The sequence below is a fragment of the Poecilia reticulata genome, chromosome 2 (genome assembly GCF_904066995.2).
Source record: "Poecilia reticulata chromosome 2, P_reticulata-male-v2, whole genome shotgun sequence".
Taxonomy (NCBI): Eukaryota; Metazoa; Chordata; class Actinopteri; order Cyprinodontiformes; family Poeciliidae; genus Poecilia; species Poecilia reticulata.
The window spans coordinates 25,314,802-25,342,448 of NC_088831.1; the positions used below are offsets into that span (position 1 = coordinate 25,314,802).

At 40.8% G+C, this 27,647-nt stretch overlaps 2 protein-coding genes across 2 annotated transcripts; one reads left to right on the forward strand and one right to left on the reverse strand.

Annotated features, from left to right (window-relative positions):
* Positions 1 to 1,094: 1,094 nt before the first annotated feature.
* On the forward strand, positions 1,095 to 22,476 carry dcbld2 (discoidin, CUB and LCCL domain containing 2). The gene is made up of 15 exons (XM_081601598.1): positions 1,095 to 1,468; positions 6,548 to 6,772; positions 9,131 to 9,268; positions 12,913 to 12,964; positions 13,059 to 13,131; positions 15,551 to 15,684; positions 15,782 to 15,822; positions 16,000 to 16,215; positions 17,831 to 17,955; positions 18,405 to 18,549; positions 19,354 to 19,503; positions 19,592 to 19,685; positions 19,761 to 19,810; positions 19,887 to 20,021; positions 20,960 to 22,476. The coding sequence occupies exons 1-15, from the start codon at positions 1,366 to 1,368 to the stop codon at positions 21,340 to 21,342; spliced, it is 2,064 nt and encodes a 687-aa protein (XP_081457724.1). The 5' UTR covers positions 1,095 to 1,365; the 3' UTR covers positions 21,343 to 22,476.
* tmem30c (transmembrane protein 30C) lies at positions 22,339 to 27,634 on the reverse strand. The gene is made up of 7 exons (XM_008434049.3): positions 27,100 to 27,634; positions 26,784 to 26,900; positions 26,512 to 26,619; positions 25,176 to 25,266; positions 24,952 to 25,098; positions 24,637 to 24,849; positions 22,339 to 23,835 (listed from the first exon to the last, which is right to left on the reverse strand). Exons 1-7 carry the CDS (start codon positions 27,295 to 27,297, stop codon positions 23,648 to 23,650), a joined length of 1,062 nt encoding a protein of 353 aa, XP_008432271.1. The 5' UTR covers positions 27,298 to 27,634; the 3' UTR covers positions 22,339 to 23,647.
* Positions 27,635 to 27,647: the final 13 nt, after the last annotated feature.

A 27,647-nucleotide genomic window follows, 5' to 3' on the forward strand; every position in this document is an offset into this window, starting at 1 on the left:
CCTAAATAAAACTTAATTCAACCACCTGCCTTCTAAAAATTTTCCTAAATAGTCCACTTACCTGTCTGTTATTTGATGTCAATGTAGATGCAGTTGCTCTGCGAAGGCATTTGAAGTTTGCTTTAGGATATTAGTGAACAATTAGCATCATATAAACCAAAAGAACAACAGGTGTAAGGTTACAAAATAATTTCCCAAAGTTTGAACACCCCTCAGCACAGTCTGTGCATTGAATGCAAATGCACAGACTGTTCCTGGGGTTTGGGGGGGATCTTGTTTTTCTTGTACTTTAAACATTGTGATGATAAACTTCCATTAAAATAAAATGTATTCTGTGGTTGTTGTGACAAAGTAGACTTGGTTACTTTGTCATAATCAGTTCCGAGTGTGATTTATCCTTAAGGGTTGTTTTAAAGGTTAAATCATTTGAAATGGGGGTGGGGTCACTGGCAAACATTTTTAAAGAAAATACATGTGTCATCTAAAACAAAGTACTTAAGTATAAGTAGTTGCATTGTTTCAATGCAAGTACTTAAATATTTAAAAAAAATGATTCAACTATTACAATATTTTTCTTAATTTTCAATTATTTTAGACAGTCTAGGTATTTAAATACAATTTTTAAATTTAAAGTTTTATTAGATAGTATAGTTATTATTTTCTATAATTTTGGTGTCTTTTTAAAATTGATATTTAAACCGTTTGTTTTTTTCAGTGACATTGCTGAGATGCGGAGCTGCTTAAATGCAGTTTAGAAAACGATAGTTCATCCATCGTAATCCATTAATTTTCTTTCACTTCAGTTACGGTTTAAGGATCAGTTTGTTTTTTTTCTCCTAAATTTTCCCTCAGGGGCTCATTTTGATAGTCCGGCTATTTGAATGCCATATTTGTATTTAAATTCTGATACTTTTTTTTTTTTTTTTCCAGATAGTTCAACTATTTAAACACAATAATTATTTTCCCCATTCAGCTGGATGAGAATCCCCCCTAGCATTTTACACGGCTGTGTGGTTATCATTCAGACCACTTGGGGGACTCGGGTATCCCACTCCCAGAACTGGAGGTGGAGTCTGTGTGTGTAGGAAGTATCTCCACAGATTGGCTGAGTGTGTGTAGAGCAGTGACCTCCTCCACAGCGAGCGTGTCGCTAACCACCATTAAATTTCAACTAAACAAAAACACATCCACGGGAGGAAACCAGGTGCTTACTCGCCTTAGAGGAGATAAAGATTTGGTCTTCTCCTTTGTTTTTTTTTTCCTTTTTTTTTTCTTTTTTCCTTTTGTCCAGGCTGAAGCGGTGCAGCAGCAGCAGCAGCAGCTGGGGCCAGAAGCGAGCAGTATGCATTCAGACTGCAGGCTGCTATGGGCAGAGCGGTAATGGTGGGCAGGGGACCGACAGGGGCCGGGGTGCTCGTCCTGTCCGTGCTCATCGTTCTCACCGCGGAGGGCTGTCGAGGGCAGAAAGGTTGGTGCCACACAGCTGCGATAACCGGAGGAGACCCGTGTGTGACCGCAAATACACGAACACATCAGGGTTGTTGTTGGAGGGAGGGGGGGGGGATTTTAGGAAGTGTTATTGTCCAGCTAACTGAAACCTGCCTTACATGGCCGTGTGTCTGTGTGTGTACGTGGGCTCTTCTTCACGCCGCGCACTGTGGAGGTTGGTGTTTTTTGGGGGGGTTTTTTTGGTGGAAAACTGCTCAGGGAAAAACCAGGCAAACCGGTTCCTGAATTTTGACGTTTTCATTTTGTATGTGTTTATAACAAATGAACAGCAGGCGTTTGAGGATTTTACTGTCAAAGCAACAATGTGTTTCTGATTTTCGTCTTCCAATAAACTGGTTACCGTTTAGGTTTATCATTTGTTAGGCCTTTTTATAGGTCGGTTTAAAGACCGACGCCATTTAGAAAGTGTATGGCCTTTTCTATGCCATAAACAAAATGAAATGATTGATGCACATCACAGAGGAGACTATGTGTTAAGCACAAGACTGGACCCAAATAAAAGCATAGCTAAACTCAAACTCAAGTTTAACTAAACTACACTGGATGGATTGGCTTTTCCTAACACCTTGGGAGTGGGGGGTAAACACGTGTGCCCAGTTTGTCACTAATTTATTGACTCTAGCAATACTTTTTAAATATACACAACGATGGTATTAAATCTCTTCAGGAATTATTACTGGTGTTACAGAGCGTAATGTGAGATGTAGCTCACTCTGCAGTTTTTCAGTAACATTTGAGTCATTGTCGTGTTTTTGTTCTGCTCATCTGGATAATGTCCACTCAGAGGGCTCTTGCATAACTCAAGGCTCGCATAATATTCACTTAGCACCATGGCGTGTGTCTGCAAAGTTTTATCACACAGTCAGGAATCCAGGATAAGGTTCAAACAATTATTACCATAACAACATCTCTCACAGTACATTTTGTAATACAGTTTTAAAATGAAAACCCAGTCAAAACAGCCTGTAAGCTAAAGCTAATGCTTTGCACTACTAGCATTGTACCTGGGCGACTTGTTTTTCCTCAGTAGGATTTGCTAATAGGTGATCTGCCTGAAGCAATTTAAGTTTTTAAATTATAAACTGAGATGGCACTGCTGCAATTCCAGGACCGATCTCCAATACTTATCAAAATGTCCCTTCATTGAGAAAAAAATTCCAACCCAGCTAAGTAGACGAGTATGAAAGGGTAACATGTGGGTAATATTACCGGAGGAGCTTATTGATCTGGGCCTGCAATAGGATGCTTTAAATGATGTTTTATGTTTTCATCATGTAAATCACTTTGAATTGCCTTGTTGCTGAAATGTGCTCTAAAAATAAACTTGCCTTTTACTGCTAATTGTATTCAGTGTAGCAGCTGAGCTTATCACTTAACATTACATTATTGGAAATGATCAAACTTCCAACTTCATAATAGGGCTATTATTGTTGAATAATGTAAGGATACCAGTTACACTAAACCCACATTTCTTTCTCTTTCTCCCATCACCACAAAGTCTCCGCCGCTTTATCAAAGTCGACATCAAGGGCAGTGAAAGTCTGTCCAACTGACTGGAAATATTTTTGGCACACTGAGCATGAAAGCATCTCATTAGAAATGTAGTACGTTACTAAATACTGCATCAAAGCAGTCATCTGCAATTGTAATATAAGCTGCATCAATATTGCGATGATGACTTGCATTTCTATGCATTGTGCAGATCTACTTCAGAGGTAAATGGAGCACCACACAAGTCAGTAACAACAACAGTGAACAACAGTTTCACTATAGCCTCCCAGCGTGTGTGCATGAAGTTTTAAAAATGTTCCCATCTGTTTGAGGATGATCTAACTCTTCAGTTTTGTTTGTAGGTGTTCAGGTTTTTGGCCACAATCCTGCTGTCTGTACAAAATAGGTTTGACTCTATTAAGCTCATTCATTTGTCGAATAGGAGTGAGAGTGGGGAGCCAGCAACCATAATCTGTCTGATTATGAGATTGAAAACTTTCAGGGCTTAAAGTGCAGAAATATGTTTATAACTAGTTTTTACAAATGTAGTGAAAATACAACTAGTTTATCTGTGTTGTTCCACTCCATTGTTCAGACAAGCTTTTTTTTTTTCTGGTACATTAACCCCTAACCATCGACTTACACTTAAATGTAAGTCAATGGGTCCATTTGGACACTGGTATCCTCGTGACATTTAATGATTAAACAAACAAGTTTGGTTGTAAACTTGCAATTCTCCCATATGATGATCTAATAGATTTGCATTTGAATGTCAGTGAAACACAAAATGGTTATTTTTTTTGTTTGTTTTTTCTTGTAAAAGATCAACAGTTTTCTATAGCTACTAGGTTACGTATTGATTTGTTCCCAAATTCTGTACAACTATCTGTTCTCATTGTAGTTCAGAAAACCAGTGGGAGGGCTGAATACCTTTAGAAATACAAACAGGTAAAAACACATTAACTTTTAATTCTGTCATTTATATACGTTCACATATATATAACTGCAAAAGTTGCACAGAAGCAGTAGATTCCTGCAGCTTTGTGGCTCTTGTGTTTCATATATATTGGAAACTGAGGCCGGGGTGGCTTGGTGACTTTCTGTATAGGAATTATGATTTTGTTGGAGTTTTACAAACTTATTGGGGTTTTACAAACTTGAAACTCTGAAACCTTCTGAATACCAATTAAACTGAAGGAGATGACTGGATTGAGTGTTAAAAACATGCAAGATTTTATTTTAGGAAACTGTTTTCTTTGTTCTTTTGCTTGTTTTAAGAGGCTGCATTTCTGCAAACCGCTGTAACTATCCATCCATCCATCCATCCATTTTCTTTACACCCTTGTCCCTAGTGGGGTTGGGAGGGGTGCTGGTGTCCATCTCCAGCGAACATTTTGGGCGAAAGGCGGGGTATAGCCCTGGACAGGTCGCCAGTCTGTCGCAGCCGCTGTAGTCACTTCTTAGGAATTGTTCTTTTCGTAAGCAGTGATGGTAAATATTCAGAGATCAAGACAAACTACATTCTTTAATTGAACTTCCATGTTAGTGAGTGTAACAGTAGGGATGTGTAATCTGTTTCTTTTAACCTCATCAATAGCAAAGTATGTTTGTTCTGAGCAGAAATGTGTAACTGAGACTTCATGTTTTGTCTTAAAACCGAGGTCAGGATTTGTGAGCTAGTGCTCGGTTTAAACTCTCAAACTATTTGCACTGTTATCTCTCAGGAGCTCCTGGTTTCTCTAGGCAGCTGGATCAGGTTGATAAGATAATGAGTAGACATACAAAAGAGTGTGTTCAGGTTTCAAAATGCTTCAAACCTTTAACTTCCCAGAAATTACTTAAGATAAAGGAGCTAAACGGGAAATCATGTAGGAAAACTTCCAGGTTTAAAGGTTCGTTCAAGTAGATTTATCTGATCTAATTGCACTGAGCTGATCTAATCATTTCTAGTCATTTGGACCACTTAAAGGACCTTTACATTGGAGTCCAAGTCACCCAGGTGCACCTACAACAAACACAACTTCCTATGGCGCTATGCAGGTCTGGGGACAATTTGGGGTTAAGTACCTTGCACAATTGCACAAGTGATGGGGTAGAAGATGGTTTCTGATTCATCTGGGACGTTTCCTGGGCTTGAACCCAAAATGTCAATGTGAGCTACCTGGTGATACATTGTGCTTGGAAGAGCTTTGTTTTGTCATTGTATTGCTTCTGGTTCATCTGGCAAAGTTCCTCCAGATGTCCCAATCAGTCCGAAGGGGAAAACTTTTAAGAAAAAATAACTTGGCCTTTGTCCTCTGCAGTTCAGTCCTGGTACTTGGTGCAGAAAGTCAGTCTGTCCTTGATGTTGTACTTTGAGAAGTTCAGCTTGCGTGTCTGCTTTCCCTAGCATTGTCTACCTTACTCTGTAATTGCAATCATACCAGCATGCTGCCATTGCTCTACACTGGTGGCAACCAAATCCTTTAGCTGAATCCTGTTTAAGCGACGGTTCTTACACTTTGAAGCTTCTTAGCAGTTTGACCATTTCTTGATTGGTGTGCAGTCTTTCCCATAACATATTCAAACTACCTTTATAAAAATTGATTACAGCATGTGATGTCTTGTGGTTCATGGCCATGGTTCGCTATAGGAAAAATGATTTCAAGCCACTTTAAGCAGCCATTTTGCCCTTCTAATCCAATAAAAATGACAGAGTGCTATCAGGTTAGCTCTCCTGGTTAACAATTTCCTCCTAGGCAGACCATGAGATCACAGAAAGGATGATAACTGGTCATTTGTGTCTGGCCAAAACACAGCGTGCAGCCTATGTTTTTGTAATTAAGTAAGTTTTCATTCATTTTGGGGGAAAAGAGGGATTTTGTCTGAATTGCAACTTAGACATGATGCAAAGCGTCGCCATAAAAACTGAAGCAGTGAAGATTTTTATTAGTCTGAAAACTTTTGGCCATTGAACAGCTTCTGGGGAAGCCAGGGCTGCTTTAGAAGTCAGGACTGTGGATGGTCGTTTCCCAAGGCACCTTAAGAGACGGAAAAAGGTGAAAATTCAATGCTTTAGTTGGGCTAATAATGGAGTCTCCAGTTTTCTACATTGTCTGTAAAAGGAGATGGATGATATTTTATTTTATTTCTGTTCACATGCAGATGAGCAGTAAAGAGAGACAAGAATCTTGAAAAATACTGGAATTTCCTCACCTTATTTTCTGTCTCATTGTCCAAATGTTGTCCCTCCGTGTCAGGCCATAATTTCTTAAATGTTCTTCTTGCTTCTTTGTTCATTTGTTCCTTCCCTTGGAGCCTGTCTTCCCCGTTTCTCTTTTTCTGCTATTTGTTTTAGTGCTTTTGTCTGCCCTTGCTTTATTTCCTCTTGGGTGTTCTTCCCTGCTCCTTTCTTCTCTTGTACAAAGATGGATTAAGACTAGAATGACTGACCTCAAAAACAGGAAACTTTAAGCTTGCAGCAGTTAAAGTAGCATCTTAAAATTATATATTCTTTTTTACTTCGCTTTGCAAATATAAATGTGTGTGTATTTATGTTGCCCTGCAGGTGATGGCTGCGGCCCCAGTGTGCTCGGCCCCAGCAGCGGGACGCTGTCCTCTCTGGACAATCCGAGGACACACCCGAGTGACACTGTGTGTGAGTGGGAGATCACTGTGCCGCGTGGAAAGAGGATCCACTTTCGGTTTGCTCTGCTGGACTTAGGAGAGAGCGACTGCCAGGTCAACTATCTCCGCCTCTACAACGGCATCGGATCCAAAAAGACTGAGATTGGTGAGAAAAGAAAGATACTGACTGATTTTCTGAAACAGACTCAGGTTTTGGGGTTAGAAGGAGACTTTTAGGAATGATTAAAAGCCACCCTTTGCTTCAGGTCAGGCAGCTCTTTGTCCCAGTTTATAAGTGGTGCTGTAAGTGAAGTTGTATAGCTATTTTTTGTTTGTGTGCTAGTCAAAAAAAAAAAGGCAAAAAATTTGGGGACATTCAGCAGTTACTCTGTGGTGATCAAATAGTCCTGAAGCTACTTTTGACTGGAATGATCAGTTTTTGGTCTGGCATCATTAAAGTCACTGTAAAAGTATTATTTTTGTTACTTTCAATCCCACGTTTCAAAGTTAAGGGACATGGATGCAAATTCCCTCCACACTTTTTTATGTTTGGATGGACAGATATACATTTACATTGGAGTTTTAAGTTTGCTATAAATGTTAAAGAGGCTTATGAGATATGAGCACCTTTGCTGTGCAAGTTTTTGATTAATTGTTAAACTTGTGAACTTTCAGCCAAAGCTTAAATTAAAGAAACCAAACTGCTGATGCTCACTGGTTTGAGAAAAGAGTAAGTAGAACGATGCCCTGGTTATATTTAAATCCACCCAACTATACCTTTACTCTGGTCATGTTTCTAAACAGAAAGTCTACTTTCTTTCTTAGTTGAATGTATTATGAAGTTTATCTGGGGTAGATTAACTTAGAGACAACAAACCACTAACCTCAAGCCCAAAGCAGCCCGGTCTACTTTGACACATGATACTGATACTTAAAGCTGCTTTCACCTCTGTTTAAAGAACACACAAAAAACATAATGGATGGGTATTCCTGGGGCTCTCGGTGGTTCCACAAGCAGAACCACAGAAGCGCACTTTGTGTGTAGGGATGAAAGGAGAAGCCATTTGTGAGAGGATTGTAGCAGTCGGAGAGAAACACGAGCATTTCTCACCGAATTTACGTAGCTTGGTCTACAGTCACTGTCACTGACTAAAATTATAATCCACAGTCTGTGTTAGTTTGCACTTCTGAGACATGCTGCACAGTTTTAAAGAAAAATAACTGAGCTAATGAATAGTAAAAAAAAAAAAAAAAAGTATTTTTATTTCTTAATTAAAAGTAACTGATTTTTTGTAGGATGAATGTTGGATTCAAAACAATCGTCTGCCCCGACAGACCAGACTCTTGAGTAGACAAGACAACATTAATAACACAAGATTGGACATAATAAATATTCTGGTTGAAATTCAGGTCTCATTGAGTCTCAATGAATTATTATTGCAAACAACCTAATAATGTTGCATAATGAATTATCCTGAGCCGCGTAGTTCTCGCTGGCTTTACATTTCGTGTTTTATCAAAAGGCCTCAAGGCTTAGTCCTTTAAAAGTGTGAGAAAAGTAACTGTGAAAATATGCTGATCAGCCAGAAAACTGCGACACGGGGAAAAGTGACGCTGCTCATTTTGTTACAATGGAATGTTTACAGGCCCCATACCAGTATGATCACCTCATACTGGGTGGTGGGAGTGTCGAGGTTGGAGCTTGCTTTTGAAACTTGGAAATTAGTCATCTTTTAGTCAACTTAACCTGATGTATAAAGTATAAAGCTCCTTAGGTTGAACTCATTTGTGCTGATATCAATTTTCTTTCCGTCTTAGGACAATTGCTGCTATAAGTTTTGATCTGGATTGTGCCGAGAATTAATTAAACTTAGGCTGAAGTTTGATTTCATTTTGTTGTGGTTGAGGGATCACTGGATGAAGTGGTTGGATGAAAAATGCCAAAAGATTGCTTGATTATGCTGCATACATTTTGTCACACAGCTTGGAGAAAGCTTGGACTCGTTATGAATATTGAGGTTTCAAAATAAAGTCACTTTAAAAAATATACATATATTTTCCATCCTGCTATTCCTACAATTTGAGGCAACTTTAATGAGACGTCAAGCAAAATACCATGGAGTGACCCGTTTATTCTCCAGCTTTATAAAGCATAGCGTAGTGAGGTGCTGCCCTTCCCCCACTTGTTGCTGCACACTGCACGGCTGAAAGGGGGGTTACCACCATTTTCTCACTTGCAACAAAAGCGGACTGTTGTGTAGATATTTCTGGTTACTCTGGTCATGCTGTATAAACTAAAGGAGTGGTAGCTGAGCGGTGACATTTTTTTTTTTTTAAATGACATTCGGAAAACTGTGACATCATGTCTGTGGTGAATGCTGTCTAGCAAATTGAGGCGATACCTTAACTAATTAACCAGCCAGCATCACTTAAGAGTATACTGTGAATTTATTCCATACTTTCTTATTAAATCTATGCGTAAAATTTCACTAATCGCTGTGCTTTTTTATTTCTTGCATTAAAGTGAAATACTGTGGTTTGGATCAGAAGGTTGATGAGCTGATCGAGTCTTCGGGCAACCAGGTGACCGTCCAGTTCAGGAGTGTGATGCACCGTACGGGACGTGGTTTCTACCTGTCCTACTCCACCACTGAACACTCAGGTATGCAGGCTGCTGGTTTGCTCTACACCATTCTGTTTTTTTGTTGTTTTTTTTTGTCTTCTTTCTCCAGTGGCATTCATTTTAATTACGAGACCTGAGCGCTGAGCCTGGTTCCGTTTTTGTTTTAGCCCTGGAGGTAAGAGTTGCTAGGATTTTCTGTGTTAGTCACAGCTGTTTTCTTTCTGTACCCCAGCTTTATTTTTATGACTATGAAGTAATTGTATTGTCCTGAAAAAACACTCATACACAAATCTTTTTAACATATGGGTTTGTCTAAAAACTGGCAGCTTGTTGCGTTTTCCTCGTCTCTGTGTGTCATTTGATCTGTGCTATCAGATGTGCAGTTGAAACCAGATGTTTACATACACTGCGTAAAAAAAAAAGAATATAGCCATTTGCTCTCACTTCTTGGCATAAAATGTGACTGAAGGTTTCCTGGATTACATCAGTTAGGACGACCAGGATTATTCCCGTTTCCCCGAGTGCAAGAACGATGGCTTCAGATTTGCAATTTAACTATTACTATTTGGCAGAATTTTCCCTTCAAACTTTGACACGGGTCAAATGTTTTGGGTATCCGTCCACGAGCTGAACTGGTATAACCGGGTCAGGGCTGTAGGTGGCTTTACTCAGACACACCTCTTGCAGATCAGGCTTTTATGATACCCACTTCAAACCATTGATTTTATGTCCCTAATGCCACTTTGTAACTAAAGTAGTTTGGCCTTAAAACATCTTAAATTCACTTTTTTTAAAAAGTAAGTTAATTTATTAATCACAGGTATAAAATTTTGTCCCGGCAGCAATATTTAATCTCTTATAGGTGTTTTTGTCATGGGATTTTCTGTTAGGCAAAAGTTTGAGTCGTATGCTGACATCTTTATTGCGTTTCGGTTGAGGCTACTATTAACTGGCTACTAATATACTCTTGCTAGCTAGCTAGCTAACTATTTTGCACCTGAGTGCAAATTTTTCTCCAGTTGGCTGGAAGACGTTTGTACATTTCTGTGGAGATATAGCTCTTAAATTTCAATCCTAATATGGACATACTTTATTAATCCCAAGTGGAAATTAACAATGAAGTCTTAAAAAGTCTTAAAATTGAGTTGATGTAACCTGCAGAAAACTTGGTTTCAATCCTTACTGGTGTCTTCCCCCGCCCCCAAATGTAACAACAACCATTACAGCAAAAACATTTCTACTTTGGGTTCATTAGAACTTAGGACATGTCTGTAAAGATTAGGCTCTTTAGCACCAAATCCATTTGGAAACAGTAATATTGCTTTTGTAGTAATGATTTCTTCCTCTCTGAGTGACCTCTTAGTCCAAGTCGGTTAGGGATTCGTTAGGTAATGGACGCTCTCTTCCCAACTTCAGCTTTTACCGGCCTCCTTCCTGGACAGAGTGATAGCTAGACCTTCTTAGAACAGATGAACGTGGCATCTTCTAGAAATTGTTCCCAAGGGTGAACCAGACTTGCAGAAATCCACAGTTCTCTTCCTGATATCTTGTCTGGTTTCTTCAGATTTTTCCCATAATGTCACGTAAGGAAATGTTTGAGGTTTTTCTTTTAAATTCATCCAAAACTCGAGAACTTAAAAACTTGTGACAAACAAATATCTTGTTTATCTCAGTGCACATGTTGGTCAGTAAGTTACAGAAATATTCTAGGGTTCAACAAAAAAAAAACCCGAACAACAGACGAGATGAGCCGAAGCCGCAAGAAATAAGTATCCGCAATTATTTAGCTCCGATGGTCATCGTGGCTCGACTGAATCACACTGGGTGGCATTTTTTCCGCCACAAAGCTGATGCATGTGTTTTCCTCACATGAAAATGATCACTCAGGTGTGTGTGGGTGGGCAGCTTGAACCAAAAGTTAACCAATCACCATGGCGATGCGAGGTGGCTTTTTTTTCTCTCTTTTTTAAAAAATTTCCATCTTAACTTTGTTTTCGAGGTACCGTTTTTGATCATATTAATGTGGTCACTGCAGAAGGAGGGCTGCAAGTCACCGCAGAGTTTACATGACATTCCCAGCAGCCCACGTCATCCTGCGAGACATGACTGGTGTGTGTTTGATCACCCATTGTACTCCCACGGCCTCGCAGGGCTACTTTGTTGTTTTTCAGAGTTTACATGGAAAGATTCGCGGCGGCTGGTTCAAAATTCAAATTGAATCTTCGCGGATTTATGGATTCAGATTTATTTTTCCCTTTCAGTGATGTAGTTCAAGCCACAATTAGGACAAATCCAGGACGTCTGAAGTCGGTTGGCAAGTCTGTTTTTAACATGCGAGCAGCTGCGGGAGTTTTTCAGGTCCGATCCAAAAATGTTTTATAGAGGTCATTCAGTCGCTTTTCTACTTGAGTCATCTTGTTCATGCTTCCCTTGTGGGGAAACGTTTGACATGACCCCCACAGAGTTTCGTTACAAAGTCCTCTGAAGACCTGCACAGTATGTTGAACCGCAGCATCAATGTGTAGAATATCTCAGTTATAATGGATGTTATGTTTGATGGGATATAATATTCCACGCATCCTTGTAAAATCTCAAATTTTGTATCAAAAACGTAAGTTGGCATTTAATATGTTTTTCCCAGGTCTTAAATTTTGACAGAACTATTTAATCTTGTATAGTACATGTATGGATTTTTTTTTTTCCCTTCACAGGACTTTTTAATCAGGCAAAAGTTGGGAGTCACACTCAGACATTTTCAGTATGTTCTGTGACTCTACCGCTAACATTTTCAGCAACGGAATCTAAATATTTTCCTGAAATTGTGCAATCCTCGCATTTAGATTTCTATAGACAGAAGTGACATTTCCTGATATTTATAAAATCCTTTTTCTTTCTATGACATTCAAATTCATAGGGGGAAAAAAAGCATTTAAATGCTTTTATAACCTGTTGGACTCATGGATGGGAAGGTAATTTGAACTTGTCTGAGGTCAAATTTATACAAACCACTCAGGTTTGCATGGATTATATTAGATATAAACCCATAGTCTGCATATTTCAACTAAAATATTAGTTACTGACTACAAACCTGAGTTAATAAAGATCCTGAGGTCGGCTATTGAACGTTGCTCTGTCCCTTACACACACACACACACACACAACCGTGAACACACTAGTCCCACTTTGAAACATGGTGGGGGCAGCATGGTGCTATGGGAATTCTGTCTTTCAGCAACGACAGGGAAGTTGACTGGGTTTGATGGGGAGATGGATGGAGGTAAATCCAAAGATTTAGATCACAACTCAATCAAAAACTTATAATGTGTGGCAAAACTAACAAAACTAATGGTGAGAGAGGCTCTCTGTCCGTCCATCCATTGTGGATCTAACATGACAAAATACGAAAAGCTAAAGAGGCGTGAATACTTTTGCGAGGTGCTGTGTCTCTCCACTTACCGAGTGGATCGAGAAAAATGCAATCAATTTTAGAAGTTTCTCTAAAAACACGTCCGGTTTTGGAAAACAATGGGTTTTATTTTGAGCGCTGTACTTTATAATTTTCAGACAACTGAATGCAGAAAACGCAGCGGTGGTTTCCTTTTTATAGAGGAGGAGAGAACGTTTGTTTTGCAGCGACATGCAGAGAAACCAGTTCTGATGCCGTTTGTTTTTCCCCTTTGCAGATTTAATCACTTGTCTCGACAAAGGATCTGATTTCCCAGAGGCGGAGTTCAGGTGAGCGCCGTTTGCTTTGCATCAAATTTTTTTTTAGGTTTTTTTGTTCGAAGACCCGACTGATACTCAGTGTTTCTGTTTTGTTCCTTCACAGTAAATACTGTCCTGCAGGCTGCTTGACATCGACAGAGAAGATTTCTGGAACTACACCAAACGGCTACAGAGAGGTGAGTTAACGCCACGTCCTGGTTTGATGACCTCACGGAACCCCCTGCTGTGCTTTAGGTCACAGTTGCTTAGTCTCCTAATGATGACCTCATTAGTTTTTTTTTTTTATTTTTGCTGGATGGCGGAGGGAAGGGTGTTCCTGACAGATGGGAAGACAAGGAGGAGCGCGGGGGCGTGCGCTTCAGGGAGCGAGGCGCCCCACAGGAACAGAGGAGGGGCAGGGTCACTGGGTAAAAGGGAGGTTAGATAATAGTTTGGCTGAAAGTAATAACCCTGTAATCCAGTCCAGCTGCAGGAGAGCGCCGAGCAGAGCCGCGCGTTGAGTGTTTCTGGAGAGACAAAAACCTGCCGAATGAGTCAATGTTATTAAAACGCTAGAGAAACGGCGTCGCGTGTGGACGCCGGGGGCGTTTTTATTTGCGTGTGATTCATTCATGTTTTGCTTTTTGGAGGGCGTGTGTGTGATTCCAGAATGGTGATTGTTAGTATGTTGTATTAGTCTTTCCACCCATATCACTATTTCATTCTTCTAAGTGTCTTTTACCCTTTCCAACATCTTGCTCCACGTGTGTTTAAGTGTGCGGTTTTCTCCGTTGGAGGCAGGGTGCAGCGATTCTTTTTTTTTTTTTTTTGTCGCAGCGGTTTTTGCGAAGCCTCTCTCCAGGATGTGGCGTGCGACTTTTGGGAAGTTTAAGAGTCACAGCGAAGGTGTTGATGGCTTGTGGCAGGCTTTTTACTGCTGCGTTCGTGCATAAATCCCAGCCTGCTGCATGTGTACTCTTCACTCTGCGGGTCACCAGTTTTCCCACAATCTCCTCAGCTGTGAATTCCACTGTGGGTCTTTATTCCCGTAATAAAATTTCACTCCCGCTGCAGCAGCTGCTCGCATGGAGGATCTCCTCCTCTGGAAGAGGTGGGGGCGGCAGGGTAATCTGGGTTTTTCTCAGCTGCTCTGTGATGTGGAAGCAGGTTTGGACAGGAATGCAGTCGGCCGTGACGCATTCCCCATCGGTGGCTCCCGTACAGAGAGGAGCTGATGAATCAGGATGATGTCACTTATCTGGTCGAGTCCGAAGGTTAAAGTGATCACACTGCAACGCAGGGCGGACACCGCATTACTGCACGAAACTGGCAGTGGAGCTGTAGCGGCTAACGTAAACTTCTTCTTATTGGTCGTTGCTTCACCCGGGAACATCAGGTTTAATTAAAGTAAACCTCAACAGTCTTTGTTTCAGAGGTTTTCTTCAGATTGCATGGCTGGTTGTGGAGTAATACTAGAATTAATCCGCAGTCAGCAACTACTGTACCAATTATTTTAGTAATCAGTTATTTTGACAGGCGATTAATCGGATAAAAAATTTGCAACGTTCAGCTGATTTTTTACTTTGTCACAATAGCCCTTTTTTTATACAATATTAGAAATGCATTAAAATGCATACAAACTAATAATTCCTTTTTTAAATAAGAAAATATAAATTGTATTACCTAACCTGCCATAACATACCATTCCTTAAAGGAACACTTAATCAGTTGTAGCAAAGAATCTAAAACAAAACATCTAACTTCAACATGTGAAAGGTTTAACCCTTTCTGCTTGATTTATCAATACAGCAAAGGACTACTATGTAATTTTATTGCATTAACTGATTTATAATTGGACAGGAAAAGATGCTTAAGAGGAGATTATTTTTGTTTTTTATAGAATTTGAACAAGGTTCAAGCTAAAACTCTGACATTAAAGGAGTTATGGGTAGAATATATTTACAGACAAAGCAGGTTTTTTGTACAGTTTTGTCTTACCTACTCCTCTGGTTCTGTGAGCAGCAGTTAGGTTTTTTTTTATAGTCCAGTCAACACTTGATCGATTTCCAAGTTAGTTGACAATTACTTCAATAGATCGATTAATCACGACTAAGTGCTTCAGCTCTGCATCATTCATATAATATTTTGGTTTCAATATTCAATAGGGCAGATGAAGCTAATCTATTCATCACGAACCTAAAACTTCACGATATATTGAATCCCAAAAGCAAAAGAAATCACATGTACTCGGCATTTAACGCCCTGCATGACGGTAACATATCTGGCTAGTTGGATGGACTTTTCTAGCCTTGGTGTCCACATTGTACAGTTACTGAGAAGCTAACAGTTATATAGGTAACAGTTATATAGGGTGGTGGCAATGAGAGAATGTTTTTTTTTTTTTTTCCCCTTTAGTACTATTATTGCTTTGGAGATATTTTACCCAAAGCAGGTTTTTCCAGTCTGTCATCTCGTCTGAAGCCCTTTTTTTTCCTCCACCATCTTGGAAAAACTGTAATGTGTTTGCTCTTCACGGTTGAACAGAAATGAATCTGTGCTGTAAAGGTACCTAGCAACAGTCTCTCCTGTCTTCCCTTCCTGTGCTCGTCCCTGCAGTCGTCCCCTCTGTGCGTGGCGGCTATCCATGCAGGTGCGGTGTCCAATGCTGCGGGAGGGAAGATCACCGTGGTGAGCAGCACAGGCATTCCTCACTACGAGGCAACACTGGCAAATAACGTCACTTCCACTGTGTGAGAAATACAGACGCCGCAGCGCAGAAAACTCATCTCTACCTTCTTCGCTCCTGTTCAGTTGCTCACTCGTAGTTTCTGTTTCATCTTCTTTCAGAGGAATTTTATCAAAGAATCTTTTCACCTTCAAAACAGATGGTGAGTTTTTGTTTTCTTCTTGTGAACGCTTGGAGCTCAGAAAGCATACGTGTTTGTGTGTGTTTTTACTTACACACACACACACACACAAAAAAAGCATGTACAAACTTTTCCAAACACCAATTGAAAGCATGTTTTAAACCAAGCCTCCTCCTGTGTTACCGATGCGTCTCTCAGGCTGCTCCGGGACGCTGGGTTTGGAGTCTGGTGGTGTTGTGGACTCTCAGCTCAGCGTTTCGTCCGTGTGGGACTGGAACACCACCGCCGGTGAGCACGTCGTGTGGGGGAAGTCGGGAGCTCGTCTGAAGAAGCCCGGGCTTCCCTGGGCTCCTTCATCCAGCGACCGGCAGCAGTGGCTGCAGGTTGACTTCAGGAGGGAGAAGAGGATCACAGGTACATCTCTGTTCTGTTGTTCTTTTTCTCTCTATGGCTTTAACAAGATCTTTAGCCATAATGATTTTGATCTGGGTTATTATTCCCTTCGGTTTTGGATGCCGTGCTGTTCGAAAGATTTTTTGCTCTTTTCATTTCGGACAGTTGCTATGATGCGCATCAGTAGCGAGGTATTGTTCTTGCAAATAGGAGCAGCCGATTGGCATCTTTTAAAGCTCAAATGATACCTGAACTATGACCTCAAATCCCAGAGGAGATGAAAAGAGCAGAGAGACAATGAGGCAGTTCAAACCATGGATCATATCCGATTCAACCGTCTCTCTTCCTGACTTTCAATCATATTGTCAGACAGAGATTTAAAGAGAAGCAGCAAAAGCAAATGAGGTGGAGTAGCAGTGGTGTCCCCCTGGAACATTGTTTCTGCTCCCCAGATATTGAGCTGTCAGCATGTCATAACACTGTCATACAGCAACAGTCTTCAGTCAGAGGCCTCTTCGCATTCGCTGCAAAACTGACAGCTACCAAAGAACCGTCCTGCCCACAGCATCACCATCCACCATGTGCCTTTGAAGATACCAGGATGATAATGATCTCCTGCAGCATTTAATTTTCCTTTGGGTTAAATAGAGTATGTTAGAATTAAGTTGACTATGCATGCAATTGTTTTTGAAATGTTAATTTATGAGCTACAGAAAAAGTTGTCATGAACATGTGAACATGTGTCAGTCTGTGTTAATGTACAACACATTGACTTGTGGCTGCGGGAGGATGCAGGAATCAAACCCACAACTTGCATGACGATTACTCGTCCCGTTGAGTCGCTTCTTGTGCTTCTCAACAGTTTTGCTTCGTTTAAAGACAGAACGCCTTTCTGCCGTCGGGGTTTTCTGACACTGTAAAAGCCTGACAGAAAATAACATAAAAACCTGATTTATTCTCTAATTTTGCCATTTTAGCTCCTAAAAACTTTGATAGCTTTTTTTGAGTTCAAATGCATTTACAAAAAAAAAATTGCCTTCTCTATTGACTTTTTCTCTTGCTCCTGATTCATCTTTGTGTATTTTGAATCTCTGCTTTAAACCTGGTTCTGATCGAGCAGCACGAAATGAGAATACTCCCTGCTTCTGTCCTGGTCTGACAAGCTGCCAGCATAGCTTTGCATTATTAACTCGGTATGTGTTTGTGGACCATTGACTTTCTAGTTAAACAACCAAAAGGCTTAATTCTAAGGCTAAGGTTTCATATTGATGCTGCTTCCATAAAGACATGGAGCTCAGCTTTCAGTCCAAATAAAGTAGTATTAGTCTTAAAGCTGCACAATATATGTAGCAAAAATATCAGAACTATTTAAATCACAACAGACTGTTTGGAAAGGACAATAATTATTGGCTAATATATCACAAGCAGATGCTCACAGAGGAGAGGAAAGACGGAGATCACAACCGATGTCTTTGTGGCAATATTTACGATGCTCTTTATATAGCTCCAATTCAATCTAATCACACACACATACATTAATCCTACTTATCAAACAATGGTTTGAAAATCAGGGTTTTCTCATACTGTGCAGCCCTGTTTATTCTTCACCTGTAAGCCGACTGTCTCCTCTCTGCAGGGATTGTCACCACGGGTTCCGACCGGAGCGAGTACCCGTACTTTGTGAAGGCATACCGGGTTCAGTTCAGCAAAGATGGCAAGGAGTGGCATTTCTACAGGGAAACTAATTCTTCACAAGATAAGGTACAAAAAAAAAAGAAAAAAAAAGGAGAAATCAATAAACCCTGCTTGTTCAGCCATTACGTCATTTGCTTTTATGTTTGTTTTTTTTTCCCCCTCCAAATTACAGTAAATGGGTAAAGTAATTTCTTAAAGCAGCAGGAGTATTTTGTTTCCCCAGCAGCTGATATTGACTAAAAGACGTGGATGGTAGGAAATGAGAGGAGGCAGCGGTCGCAGTTAAGTGCTGTAATGGCAGAGTCGGGTATTAATAATGGAAGGATATGGATTGAGCGGCGGAGCTGCTGCCTGTGACGATTCACTGTGGGGGATTCACACACTCCCTCATTGTGTGGGAGATGGTATCCATCAGCTTTTCCAATGGGGAGGAAATAACTGTTCGTTGTTGCGCCATGTCCGACTTTCAGCTGTCATGTTTCTTTTTTTCTTTTCTTCTTCTTAATCTGTGGTAGATTTTCCAAGGTAACATGGACTACCAGGACAAGGTGAGGAATAACTTCATTCCTCCAGTCGAGGCTCGTTTTGTGAGGATAAAACCCACCTTGTGGGACCAGAGGGTTGCTCTGAAGCTGGAGTTGTTTGGCTGCGTTTCTGGAGGTAAAGGAAGTTGGTTCACCACCAACCATCCCTTTAATGTATTAAAAAGCCGGCAAAAGTATTTTACAGGTCAGAGATTTCTGGTCTCAGTGAGACATCCTGGTTAAGTAAAGGTGCTATAGGAAGAATAATAAAAGCAAAAAAGTAGTATATAGTTCTGAATTGGGAGGAAAAGTGATAAATGATTTAGATTTTTCAACATTTCCAACTAATTTAACGTCAGGTGTATATATATATATATATTTATATGTGTCTGTGTGTGCATGCATGAATACATGCACACACACTATGCATTTGCTGAATTCAAATCCATGACACTATTCACTTTTCTTTTTGTGAAAAACATTTGTAAACCGTGGAGCATTTTTCTTCCACGTCAGTATTGTTTTCTACTTTATTACATAAACATACTAGTAAAATACTGTGACGTTTATGATCTTAACGTCAGTAAGTTTAAGGGGTGTGAATACTTTTGCAAGTCAACTCAAGTTTTGCTAAGAAGTGAGTATGGTGAAACATTTTCATATCCAAACTTTAGTCTGTCTATTTTGGCTCCAAAGCTAAAAAGAACAACTTGTTCTATTTGAACCACCCTATAATGATTCACTTGTTTTAGGACTAATTAAGGATTTTAACGATGCACTAAACTGTTGTTAGCAGGATGTATAAAACTCCAAGGTTTATTTATTTATTTTTTTAAGTACCGCATGTTTAATTTGATACAGAAACTCAATTTTGTAGTGAGTAAAAAAAAAAAAAAAGTTCAATTCCCGAATGTATTTTGTTGGGCGTCTTTTTGCTCAGGTGGCAGAGCAGCTGATACAAAACTGTTCACTACCTCCGGTTCTGGTTCCACTCCACCTCCTGCCAAGACGAAGCACCCGCCTCACCTCAGCGAAGCCACACACACGCCGGACATCAGAAACACGACGATGCCTCCCCACTGTGGCAAAGGTAAGGTAGCTTTGACCAGAGTGAGACCTCCTGTCCGTACAGTAGCAGATCTTTGTTTTCAGCTTCAGTGTTGTATTTTCACTCCCAGACGTGGTGCTGATGGCAGTTCTGGTACCGGTGGCGGTCGTGGTTCTGACTGCTCTGATCTTGACGGTGACTTGCGTTTGCCACTGGAGGAATAAGTACGAGTTTGCATCTCCTCACGTCTCCTAAACGTAAAATCTCCATCCTTTACTGACCTATTGTTCTCCGTACAGGAAAAAGAGCGCAGAAGGAACGTACGACATTCCCTACTGGGATCGGACAGGTATGTCACCGCTCTGTCACTTCGAGTAGCGTGTGGTTATACAGCAGCTCCGCGACTCATTATTGGTGTGTTACAGTCTGGTGGAAAAGCATGAAGCAGCTGCTGCCCTCCAAGATGATGGAGACAGAGGATTCGGTTCGCTACAGCACCCCTGAGGTCAGCCGGCTGGCGGGACGGAGCGCCGTTCCCAGTCTGCACGCTGAACCTGCAGGTACGCCATGCTCACTGCAAGGGAAAAAATAAGTAAAATCTGGTCCTTTTTAAGGCTAATGCGATGCTTTAGTTGTGCGTTTCTTATGAAGTTATTAATCTTAACATTTCCTTAGACTATTGTACAAGAATGTCAGCCTCTGTATTTGCACCCTGGAGGTCATCTTTTCACATTACTACTTCACTTTTTGTGAGAAGGATTGCAAAATATGATGCCTTAATTTAGTCAGAATTGCATAGTACTGCAGGTGTATAAATATCCCACATCATGGTAGTTTTTATGCAAAATATTCAGCCGATCAGTTTCTGTCCAGCATGAGGGAAGTCCTAACTCTGACGCAATACTCCAGAAGACACAATGTTTAGATTCCTGGTGGTATTTGAATCAATGTGAGTTTAAACCATCATGTTCAATCAATTTAAAGTGATAAACATGAGCTATATCGTTTCCCTAAAGCTTAAGGTTGGCAGTAATATTATTATTATTATTATTATTATTATTATTATTTAAAACAGAGCTTGAAGAAATTGTTAGCAGCAGAAAAAAAGAGCAAATTGATGATGACAGGGTGAGTATTTATCACCTTACGTCCACATTAATTAAACAGTATTGCACCGCAGTTTGTGTTCTGAAATAAGCATCTTGTAGGTGCATCTTAAAGCCTTTAAGCGCAACTTTTTGTTCCATTTGAAACATGTAGCCATTACATGGTACCAGATGCTGAATGGGAAGAAGGCAATCAAACAAAGGGCATTCACACCTCCCTAAACCAACCAGACCTTGAAGACAAACTTGGTAGAGGTCCATTAAAACGGACCGAACTGGGCTGGTGTGAATGAACCCTTATAATATTCCAAAATGGGAGCTCTAAACTTCCAACACAGAGAATACACTGAAACACCCCAAAAATAACTTTGATTCCTCCTTTTTGTTTACAGAGTATGCCCAGCCGCTGGTGAGCGGCGTGACCACACTGGGTGCACGGTCGACCTTTAAACCAGACGAAGGGCCTGAACCGGGCTACTCGGATCCAGACCTGTATGACGCTCCCATCCCACCCGACGTTTACCACCCCTACGCGGAGCCGCTGCCGTCATCAGGAGCCGAATACGCGACTCCCATCGTGGTGGACATGGGCTGCCACCTGCCCTCCAAAGTGCTTAATTTCGTGGGGCCCAGCTCACTGCTCACATGGACAGACGGCAGCCAGTCTGGGGGGTCTGTATACGACACGCCTAAAAATGCCAACGGACAGACCATGCCCACTCAGGATCTGACCTATCAGGTCCCTCAAAAAGTCCCTCCAAAGCCAGCTGGTTGAGCACCGAAGGGGCCGGACGAGCCCGGTTTGGGGAAGGAAAACCCAGCTGGGAGGGTTTCTGAACCTGGCTTTGAAGTCCTGAATGAACACTACCTTTTTAGCTTCAGATTCAGCTGGAGATGTCTGCATTTCCTGAACTTTTCTGCAAGGCTACAAAACTGCTTGTGCGGTGCCTTTAGAGTCCTATCACTGAAACTACGATGAATGTGTTGGTGACGGAAAGGAGGAAGCTGACTACTGTTTGTGAAAGACTTTGTCCCTGTTTGTGACGTGTCCTCCTGTTCTCTTCCGAAGCTGTGATTTTTCCAACCTGACCGTCTCTCCAGCCAATCGCTGCATGTTTTATTACGTCGCTTGTGTTCAGATCTTTCCGAACCGCGCCATGGTGCGTTGTCGGATCGCGCCGCCTCCTTATGGTACTTGTGTTTTAAAGCATGACTTGAAATTGTTAATAGTTGTTGTAATTCCATCACTGCGATCCTTTTAGGTCAAACGATTATCAGATTGTTTTTATTTCACATCCTGCTGATTACCAAGCGGCTCCCCCCTCACTGTTAGCGAATCAATCTGTTGCACTGTTATGGCTGAAAGAAGTTTTTTTTTTTTTTTTAGTTTAGGTTTAGGATAACTTCTGTCATGAAGTATTTAACCCGTGACTTTTCCTGATGGAGACCAAGTCTTGCCTTCTGTGGTCCAAATCTGTGCCATCGTCACAACCATAAAAAAAAAAAAAGTCTTAAATTAGAGAAGTGTAATGTTGTTGCAAATGGTAATGTGTGATTTAGTATTTAAGTCGGTGTTGCATCTGTCCTGAAGCGTTTAGATCGACTGTTCCCGTCTTGTGTTCATCGGCGTCCGAGTGTTTAACCGTTTAAATGTCGCACCGGTAAACTGCATTCCTCTCCTGCACGCCTGCAGGCACTGATCTGAGCAAAACACTGGCTGACAGGAGGGCAGATGGTGGACAAACGTGCATCAAGCTGCTTCATATTTTCACAGAACAGCTGCCTCAGCTGTGGGGAAGGTGTGCCAGTGTCACGCGCTGATTGTGTTCAATAACCACAGAGTGATTTATGGAGATTAAAGTTCCCTGGTTGCATAAAATAAGTGGAATCAATCTGTTTGGGGGAGGGGGAAAGGAATAAAGATGGGTTTTTTTTTATTAAAGAAATGTTTATTTCTTTAGTGCTTCACTGAAAATTCAGTCATTGCAATTTACTAATATAAATAACAGCTTGGCTTTCATATTAAATTAACAGGTTTATATATAAATGTTTAAATGAGATGATGCTGTATTTCATTCGATAGACAAAGGTGTGAAACTTAACGGAGAAATGCAAAACAGAGATGCTCTTGTTGGCCACTTTAAGGGTTTAACCTTGCTTCTTAAAAAACAAAAAAATTACAGCACTCAATATTTTTCCTACTTTCTGCTGTGTCTGGGCAGAGTCACTGCAAAATCTGGGTGTCAAAAAATGTAGTACGTTTATTTTAAAAGTTCACATAAGAAAGTTTCTTTGTAGAACTTTATAATATGAATTGGTGTTTATTCTGATTATTTCAAAATTAATTATTTTCTGCACTTTGGAACAAATTAAAAAGCACCTGGTGTATCAGTCTTAATTAAAAAAAAGTTTTACCTTTCACAGTACCAGAGTTTCTGCACAAAGAGCAAACAAGTTTATAAAATCACTTAATTTTATATTTATACTCTAAACACCATATCAGCAACAAAAAAATTTTCTACTAGGTTCAAAGTTCAAAGTGCATCGGTTTGAAAATCAAATGTGTTCACTGAAAGAAAAAAATATTTACTTTTATTTCTGACCGCTGAAAAATTGGGACCAGTCATGAGCTGCTTACTTTGCATCTCTAAAAACTAGGATTTTCAGTTTCACTCTAATCCTTTTGGCTTTATTCCAAATAAACAATTCACATCTCTCAAATTACTCTTAAAAAAAACAACAGAATAAGTGCTTTAATTACTTAACTTTCTTTAGCAAAAAGATGTGAAAACCACCATGTTATGGCACTTTGTGCTCCAGTATAGCATGGCCCTAATGTGACGTATGCATCACAAACCCTTCAAATAAAAAAAAAGAAAAAAAAGATTTAAAATGCAGAATGACTGCTTCCTCTTAAAACAACTAGTTTATAACAGTTTCACCATAAACTGGCGTTAAAATTCCCTGACTTTTTTTCACTTTGTGTCTCCTGTTTCTGGTCTGCAAACTTTCTCAGCTTCACGAGTATCAGCTCATTCCTTCATCGGTTTCCGTCCTCAGCATCTTGACGCCTCCATGCTTCATTCCTTCATGTTCTTCCCATCCTTTCCGAACTTCCACCAGGCCACGGTGAGGACGACGGCCGCCAGCAGGATCAGGCTGCTGGTTACCAGGTAGGCAATCGGCAGGAAATGGTTCTGGCCTCCGAACCAGGTCAGCGTGGTCAGCACCACTCCCTTCCTGCCCTGGAAGTGCTGCACTGGGAAGTCTGAAGAGGCAGGAGGTCAAGGCTAATCTGTAGCAGGTAGCATGCAAATAAACATGGCACCTAATTTTAGCGCTTCTGGGAAAGAAAAAATCGTGGGAATCAAATAATTGACGGTTTCACAATGTAGAAAAATCCATTCATTAAATTGAGCGCATTAATTCAGCAGAAGGAAAAGAACTTCTGAAGAAACTAAAATCAGCAGCGTTACACGTTTTGGTATCCCTGCGGTTGGTTCTTTGTAAAACCTGCTTTTGCCTTCACCATGTATGTAGGTGTTGTCTAACAAATGCTAACAGAGCCACACAATGTCAGTCTGGGCTTTACTGCATCTATCAAGGACTGCTTTGGATAAAACATGGTGTTAGGTCATGTTTTGAGCGCTGATACTATACATTTATCTGGCTGGATGAACTATGAAAAATAAAAAACAGATTACAGAAAAAATCTAGGAAAATACGGCTTAATAGTAACAACATTATAATATGTAACACTTGAACAGAATGTTTCCCTAAAATCACGCATTAGTTTTTTTCTTGACTTATGAAGCTCATGTGCATGTTTGTCTTGTCTTTGCCATTGTGAAGAGTGGAAAAGAATTTTTTTTAACACATTAAAACAAAGTAAAAATAACAAAGATGATTCTCTTGTGGAATAATGTGATACAAGAAAAATGATTTAGTCTCACAATATGCAGCTTACACTAAAGACGCGAGATTCATTTTTTTCTCATTTGAACTTTAGGTGAACCGTCAAACAAGTGCCTGAAGGAGGTTTCCCGTGAAAACTGTAGTGAAAGGATACTGTAGGATATATCGATGCTGTAGTTTCCCTTCGGAAGCCCTTTTTCAAAGTTGGGGTCTGCTCTATTTAAAATCCCATAAAGCTTCTTGAAGTTGGGGAAAGCCGCCTCTCTCATCCAGACGATCAGGTCCTCATTAATGAAACCGTTGTTGTTCGGGTCACGTGGGTCCAGGCTGTATACAGGCGTCTGCCAGTACAGAGGCGGTCTCGTACCTGCGGAGGAAACGCTACAGGCTTGTCCTCGTGCTCTTGCATCTTTCGCGAGAGAAACGAAAGGACTTCCTGAGACTGAGGTCACGTCGTCTCTCTCCTTACCTTCAAACACCTCAGCAAGAGTTAGATTGTCCGTCCTTGGGTTGCGGAACTTGACGTTTTTGTCTGTGTACCAGGTGAGGCCCGTCCGTAGCAAAGGAACAGGAACACTACGGCCGCTGGAGAGGTGATAGGTCAGGCTGAAGGAGTCTGGGAGGAGAAAAGACAGTCAGCTGGCCGACGTGTCAACGACGTGTCGGCTGGCGAGCGTTGTGAGTGGTGTTTACCGTTGAACATACTGTTGGCGACCGCTCCGCAGGGAGCGATGGGGACTCCGTATTTATCTTTGTCAAACGGCGCACAATAAGTACTTGGGTTCTTCAGAAGAAAATGAGAAATTAGTGCAAGTTCTTTAAGACTAAATGAATATTTCAGTCAATTTTGCACTGGAACTGCTCATTTTATTTCAATATTCTGTAAATCATGTAAATCTGGAACAGGAGTAGCTGCCCAGTTTTCACCACTATACTTCTGTCCACTATATAATATGTTTATGTAACTTTTCTAATCAGGTTATTGATATAAAACCAAATGAGGATCCAGAGTTTGTTTCACAAATAGATGCAGGCCTTTTTTTTTTTTTTTTTTTTTATATTTCGCCATTTTTTTAAGCCTGTAGAAAGACCTTACATTAATTGACTCCAAGCTCTGCATGTGGAAGCTGTTAGTGTGAATCTGCAGCATGCAGTCATGAAATCTCTCAGTGCAAGTGAAACAGACCATCAGCAAGTTCAACAGCTTCAACGGGCCTGGATGTTAGAAGTTTAGAGGTCCGGGAAGTAAATACTGAGGATTCAAGGGAAGGTCCTCTTGTTGTACGGAGCAGACAGCTCTGTACTAAAACCACTTCTACTCTAGATCTTCATGAACATTAGTCAGGTGTGAAGTGAAAGGAAAAACGATGCATTTTTTCATTTCTGTCACAATCTAGTGCAACAAACCGCCTTAAAACGTCACCGGGTTTGAAAGTAGAGTCCACTTGTAATTTAATCTCCATGAATAAATGCTGCATTTTGAAGGCAACAGGAACATCATCAGAAAACGAACAAATAAAACCGTGAAGATCAAGGACCACACCAGAAAGACTGAATATAAAGTAAGAGTGTTTTACAGCAGGATTGGGGTTTAAAACAATACGCCGCGTTTTGAACTCACAGAGATGAATCCATCAACTGAAAATAACACTGCCCAGCACTGACCGCACGTCCCCGTTGTGACACATGGCGGTGGCATCATCATGCTGTGGAGATGGCCTTCTAGAACGGGGCTAAGTAAACTAGACAGCAGCTAAGATACACTGAGCAATATGGGATGGAGCGGTTCAGACCAAAGAATAATCACGTGTTAGAATGACCTAGTCAAAGTCCAGACCTAAAAAACTCTGAAAATCTTCGGAAAACCTTGAAAACTGCTGTTCACACATGTTCACCATCCAATCTGACTGAGGAGTTAAGAAAATTGAGGGAAACTTTCAGCTTTTGAATATATTTTGAATATTGTACTACAAAAATGAATATGAATGAGGATAAAAACCTCCAAAGTGGCAAAAACAAATAGAAATACCTTTAAAATTTTTATCCTGCCCAACGTCTGTCCGTCATCTCTGGAGTCCATGTACCTGCGGAGGTTCTGATGGAAGTTTTTGAGACCGTAGTAGAAAAAGACATCGCCCTGGGAAGAGAGCCAAAATATGAAGCAATGTGCTCCATTCTGAGGCGCACACAGTAAATAATAATATTTAAAAATGAAAATTATACGTGATGTAATTTGGATTCTGAATTTGAAAGCTGAGCCATGTCACAGTATGTCCAACACGCTCCCACAGGGTCGGGTACCTTCAATGATTTGTCAATTGAAAACTCCACCCGACAGCTGCAGGCCTGCGCCGCGTTGCTCACATTTCGACGCAGGTCGAAACACTCATTACAGTTTCCCAGATCGGTGTAGTCCAGCTGGAAGGGTTGAAAACAAAAGACATGAATTAGGACTCAAACCTTAACCTTGGCTCCTGTGTATCTTTGCCACTCCCAGTTTTTATTGCTCGGTGCTCTGAGCTTCCCGTCCCTGCGCCTCTTCCACCCACACAGATTGGCGGATATTTCTCTTCTACACATCAAAGGGAGAACTAAAAAGCAAGTTATTTATGCTCACCTTTATTTCCTGCGTGCTCTGTACGAGGAGAAGCAGCCACACTCCGAGCAGCATGCATACCACTGCCAGCAGGTAGAAGAAAGGCAGCACAGTGTTAGCGGTTAGCATTGGAGACCAGGCGGGGAGCCGCTGCTGCTTGAAAGCAGAGTTGTCCGGCCTCCGAGCCAGGGGCCCAGACTTGTCTTTGGTTTTCCCCATGAGTGGAACCGACGGCTGAAAACGGCACCTGAGAAAACGACGCTCTGTCTTCTGTTCCTGTTTTTTTTTTTTTTAACGTCAGTGATATCCGCCTGTGTGCTATCAAACACACACACAGCACTCACGCCAGGCACTTCTGGGTGGGGAGTCAGTTGCAACCTGTCATTTATTAACCACAATCTCTTGCCCAACTACCTTTTTGTGTTACCTTTGTCTCATTGTTTAATTACCTCTAAAGTACTTTTTTCCTGAAACAAGTTCCCGTTTCATCCGACTGTAACCATACAAGATTTTTTTACCTCTTATTGGCTGATAAAAAAGAAAGAATTGCATTACTCTAAAGTTGCTGT